General features: G+C 56.4%; 1 protein-coding gene across 1 annotated transcript in view; it reads left to right on the plus strand.

Moving 5' to 3' along the window:
• Nucleotides 1-3668, plus strand: part of LOC121917797 — a gene marked incomplete at its 3' end in the record, with an annotated part of 4338 nt that extends 670 nt beyond the window's left edge. The window contains exons 2-4 of the mRNA XM_042443921.1: nt 4-1531; nt 2161-3134; nt 3537-3668. Coding sequence (XP_042299855.1) covers nt 4-1531; nt 2161-3134; nt 3537-3668 — 2634 coding nt within the window. The remainder of the gene's footprint in view (nt 1-3; nt 1532-2160; nt 3135-3536) is intronic.
• Nucleotides 3669-5356: the final 1688 nt, after the last annotated feature.

Here is a 5356-nt window from a genome sequence, read left to right on the forward strand (position 1 = left end):
AAGAAGAGGCAGTCATCAGCTCCGGAGACGACTTCGTCCTCTTCGGCTAAGAGGCCCAAGTCGACTTCCAAGACCGGCTCCCATTCGGGCTCGCCTTCCAAGAGGCGCTCGGACGACGCTTCTCTCCCTCGCAAGTCTCATCGGGAGTCCCGCCGTGACCGCCCGCGTCCCGATTCCCCGGGACGGGTCGACCCTCTGGCCACGCCTATGGTGGGCAACCATTCACCTACGCGAGACCTTCACCATTCTCCGGTTGACAGCCGCGTTCGGGACACCGCTGCCCAGACCGTGCCAACTCAGACGCAGTCGGCGACTACGCTCCCCTTCCTCCTGTCGGACGACGAGGAGGTAGCTGATCGGCCTCCAAGGTCTCCTTCTCCGGCTTCGCTGGCTCCACGCTCTCCGGCTGATCCTCAATATTATTATGATTCGGAGACGGACCAATTCTTTCTCCCGGTCCCCAAGGAGGTGGTTCTTGCCAAATCTGTCCGAGGTCGGGACCGTCCTCGGGATGTGGACCAACCTCAAGGCCAGGAACACCATCGTCGAGAGCCCCCCGACCGAGCAGGCCCATCAGCATCGGCTCCATCTCGGCGTGTGGACAGGCCTGTCGAACACTCGAGACCGTATGCTGCGGTGGACTTGTTAGTTTCCGATTCCGAACCCGAGCCTGTGGATTCGGAATACTCTTCGGGGGACGACGACCCAGCCCAGAACTCTCCGCAGCTCTTGCACCATCCAGAAGCGGCCTCTCCCACGGATGATGTTAGGTCGTTCCTCGAACATGTTATTAAAATGTCCAGGGCTCTGGACATTGAACTCCAATACCCTGAGGAAGAGGCCAGGGACCCCCTCGAACGCAGGGTTCGCAGCAGGGCCCACTCAACACCTCTGGTCCCCTTCATGCCGTCCCTGGAAGCCCTGGTCAGACGCTCGTGGGACTGCCCCTCCTCCCTGGTGGGACCGCCGCGCAAGATCGAATCCCTCTATAAGGTCTCAGCTCCAACCGCCCCGTGGCTCACCTCCCACCCCCGACAAAACTCTGCTATTGTCGAGGGTGCCCAGCAGACCTCAACTCAACGGCAAGCGGCAGTGCCGTTCGACAAGGAGGCTAAGAAGGTTGATGCCCTGGCCAGGAAGGCATACGCGGCTGCAGCACTAGCGGTGAAAGCAACCAACTACACCGCTTGCATGGGTGCCTATATTCAAACGCTTATGGAGGGCATCTCTCCCATCGTGCCCGACGTCCCGGATGAGGCCCAACGCACCCTTACCGAGATTAGGGATGAGGCCCATTCCATTGGCGCGTGGCTCATCACCGCATCCAGGAACGTGGTGGAGTGTTCGGGCAGGGCCATGGCGGCTGCCATCGCCCTAAGAAGACACGCTTGGCTGCGGGGTTCGGACCTTAACACCAACGTTAGGTCCACCATAGAGGACATGCCGATAGACGACTCGGGCCTCTTCCATGCCGAGACGGATGACAAGCTGAACCGAAAGTTCAGGTTGAAGGCGGCGGCGAGAAAGCATGGTATGTCTGCCCCCGCGCCGGCTCCCTTCCGTAAGAGGTTCCGCCCCTGGCAACAACAGCAGGGCCAGTTTAATAGGTCTTCTTACCAAGACCGGCAATTCCAGCAACAGGGGTCCCAACGCCAGAGGTACCCGTCTCAGTCCCCATCGGCCTCGGGCCGCCGAAATCAGTCTTCTCGGTACCGGAGGAACCGGCGACAAGACCCTGACCAGTCCAAAAAGAGGGCATGAAACCTTCCCGCGCACTTTGCCTCCCCTGCAAGCTTTTTGGACATTCTTAAGCCCTTTATCAACACATGGGCTTCCATTTCCTCCGACTCTTGGGTGCTAAACATCGTCCGTAGGGGCTATACCCTCGAGTTCGAAGAGCTCCCGCCCACCGGAGCTTTCATTTCCACCCCACCCTCGGACACCCTTCTCGACGAAGTGCGCACACTATTGGACAAGGGGGCTATTTCCCCACTAGCTCCTGATTCCTTCCATGCGGCCTTTTTCTCCAGGTACTTCACGGTACCGAAGGCCGACGGAGGCATTAGACCAATCCTGGACTTAAGGGACTTAAACCTCTTCCTCAAGTATCGCAGGTTTCGTATGGTAACCCTAGCCTCTATTTTGCCTCTCCTTCGCCAGGACCAGTGGTTCGCGACGGTCGACCTCAAGGACGCCTACTTCCACATCGGAATTCGGGAGTCCCACCGGAGGTTCCTCGCCTTCGCCGTCGGCTCCGACGCATACCACTACAATGTGCTCCCGTTCGGGCTCGCTACAGCCCCACGGGTCTTCACGAAGTGCATGGCCCCAGTGGTGGCTTACCTCCACAGCAAGGGCTACAGAGTCTTCCCTTACTTAGACGACTGGCTGTTCGTCGCAGACTCCCAGGACGATCTTCAGGAGGCAATCGCATTCGCCACCCGGCTGCTGAACTCTCTCGGACTAGTGATCAACGAAGACAAGTCCCATTTTACTCCGTCCAGGCAGGTGAAGTTCATCGGAGCCATCCTCGATTCCGAAAGATGCTCCGCTTTCCTTCCTGTAGACCGTTTCCAGTCACTGGTGACATCACTGACACCCTGCATCTCCCACAGAAGAGTGAGAGCCGGGGACGTCCAGATCGCTCTGGGTCACATGGCATCAACGACCTTTGTGACGCCGTGGTCGAGACTTCGCCTACGTCCTCTCCAGGCTTGGTTTCTGTCGGCCTTCTCTCCGTTAGACGATTCCCCATCCAAGTGGCTAACGGTACCGAGACCGGTGGCCGCTTCTCTCAACTGGTGGCTGGACGACCGCAACGTGTGCGCCGGGATGCCCTTTCACCAACCACAACCTCAGGTGACACTGACAACCGACGCTTCCCTAGAGGGCTGGGGCGCCCATCTCCTCGACCTGGTTGTCAAAGACAAGTGGTCACACTCGGACAGCCTTCTCCACATCAATGCCCTCGAGATGCTCGCGGTCGAAAAAGCCCTGAGAGCTTTCGAATCCGCTGTGTCAGGCAGGGTGGTGCTCTTAAGGACGGACAACACCACCGTGATGTATTACATCAACAAACAGGGTGGTACCAGGTCAAGGACCCTCCTCGAGATGACCCTGCGCATCTGGGACTGGTGCATACAGAGACAGATCCTCCTCCAGGCGATCCATTTGCCAGGGGAGGACAACGACTTGGCAGACCGTTTGAGCAGATCACCCTCGGTATGCCACGAGTGGAGGCTCCATCCCGAGACAGTCAGCGACCTCTTCGATCGGTGGGGGACCCCCCGGATCGATCTCTTCGCGACCGGATGGAACAGCCATTGTCCCCAGTTCTGCTCCAGGAGGCCAATGACAGGATCCCTAGGAGACGCATTCGCCTTCCTGTGGTCGGGGGAACTCCTTTATGCCTTTCCCCCCTTTCCGCTCATTATCAGGGTGGTCTCCAAGATGATGCTGGATCACACAGACGCGATCCTGATCACGCCATGGTGGCCGAGACAGCCCTGGTTCGCATCCCTCCTGCATCTCTCCAGACGGTGCTTCCTCCGCCTCGAGCCTCGCCCGGACCTGTTGTCGACCCAGGACGGACGAATTCTCCATCCCGACATCGACAACCTACCGATGGTAGCCTGGAGGATCCAGCCCTGACTGTCTTGCCGGAGTCGGTGAGGACGGTGATCCTGGCTGCGAGGAAACCTTCCACCCAGCGGTCCTATGCCCTGAAATGGAGGAGATTTTGCCTCTTCCTTGATCAGAAGGGCTTGTCTCCTGCACAGGTGTCCACTCCAGTGGTGCTGGAGTTTTTGATGGCGCTTCTGAATGAGGGGCTGTCCCTCACATCCATCAAGTGCTACCTGTCTGCCATCTGTGCCAAATATCAGTTCGGGGGGAGGGTTTCTTTCTTCAAAGACCCCTTGGTGAAGGGGTTCCTAAAGGGGTGTGTCAACCTTTATCCTCCTGTATTGGTGCCAACGCCGGCTTGGAGTTTGGAGTCGGTACTGTCCGCTCTCCAATCCAAGCCCTTTGAACCCATGGCCACAGCGGACTTGAGACTATTGACTTGGAAAACCGCTTTCCTTGTGGCCATCACCTCCGCCCGCCGTGCGGGCGAACTCTGTGCTCTACGAAGGGACCAGCCATTCCTGAGGTTCCACAAGGACAAGGTGGTCCTCCGCACGGACATTACTTTCTTACCTAAGGTAGTGTCCGCCTTCCACATGTGCCAGGACATTGTGTTGCCCACTCTCGCATCCAACCCGGTGTCGGATGAGGAGAGACGCCTGCACTCTCTCGATGTTAGGAGGGCGCTGGCCTTTTATCTGGACAGAACTGCTGCCTCCAGTCGGTCCGAGAGACTGTTCCAATGCTACTCGGAGCCGAAGAAAGGGTTGCCTGTATCTGCTCAGAGGTTTTCCAAATGGGTGGCTGGTACCATCCACCTCTGCTATGAACTGTTAGGCAAACCTCTCCCTGGCAGGGTTCGGTCCCATTCCACAAGGTCAATGGCAGCATCCTCCGCGTTCCTGTCAGGGATTCCTTTGGAGGATGTCTGCAAGGCTGCTGTCTGGTCTCAACCTCTGACTTTTATTAAGCACTATAGGTTGGACACCAGGGCCATCCGAGACGCAGCTTTTGGGAGGGCTGTGTTGGTTTCAGGGTTGCATTGATTGCACTATTGATGTGTTCATGTGATGCAGTTTGCACTGTTTATACTGTTGAATGTTGATTTGCACAAGCCTTATGGGATCGGTCTTGCATGACCTCGGTTCCCTTCTAAGGTTTAGCAGGGTTATTGCTATTTATTTGTGCATGAACAAAAGACGGACTCTTTATGGTTCAAAGTGTTTTATTATAATAAATATACCTTTGGTTTACCATAGCTATGGTCTCAGGACACTCCCTCCGCCGCATACCTTAGCTTGTCAGTCTAAACCCATTTGTATGATTCGCAGAGACCACGAAGAAGAAGGACAGGTTGCTTACCTGTAACAGTATTTCTTCGAGTGGTCATCTGCGAATACATACAAATCCCACCCGTCCGTCCCCTCAGTGTCCTGCTCACTTTGGCTCTCTTTCCATCGCCTGCTTGGCGGAAAAATTGCGGAACTGGGGAAAGAGCGGGAAGGCAGGGGGCCTTATAACGGGTGGGCGGAGTTACCGCCAAAAAGTTTCAATATGTTGCAGAGTAAACTCTGCCCAGTGATTCCAGTAGGTTCCGAGCAGCACTGCGCAGGCGCAGTGAAACCCATTTGTATGTATTCGCAGATGACCACTCGAAGAAATACTGTTACAGGTAAGCAACCTGTCCTTTTTGTTTTCATATAAATATGACTACCAATTCCTAGCCCCCCAT

The sequence above is a fragment of the Sceloporus undulatus genome, unplaced genomic scaffold (genome assembly GCF_019175285.1).
Source record: "Sceloporus undulatus isolate JIND9_A2432 ecotype Alabama unplaced genomic scaffold, SceUnd_v1.1 scaffold_809, whole genome shotgun sequence".
Classification (NCBI taxonomy): domain Eukaryota; kingdom Metazoa; phylum Chordata; class Lepidosauria; order Squamata; family Phrynosomatidae; genus Sceloporus; species Sceloporus undulatus.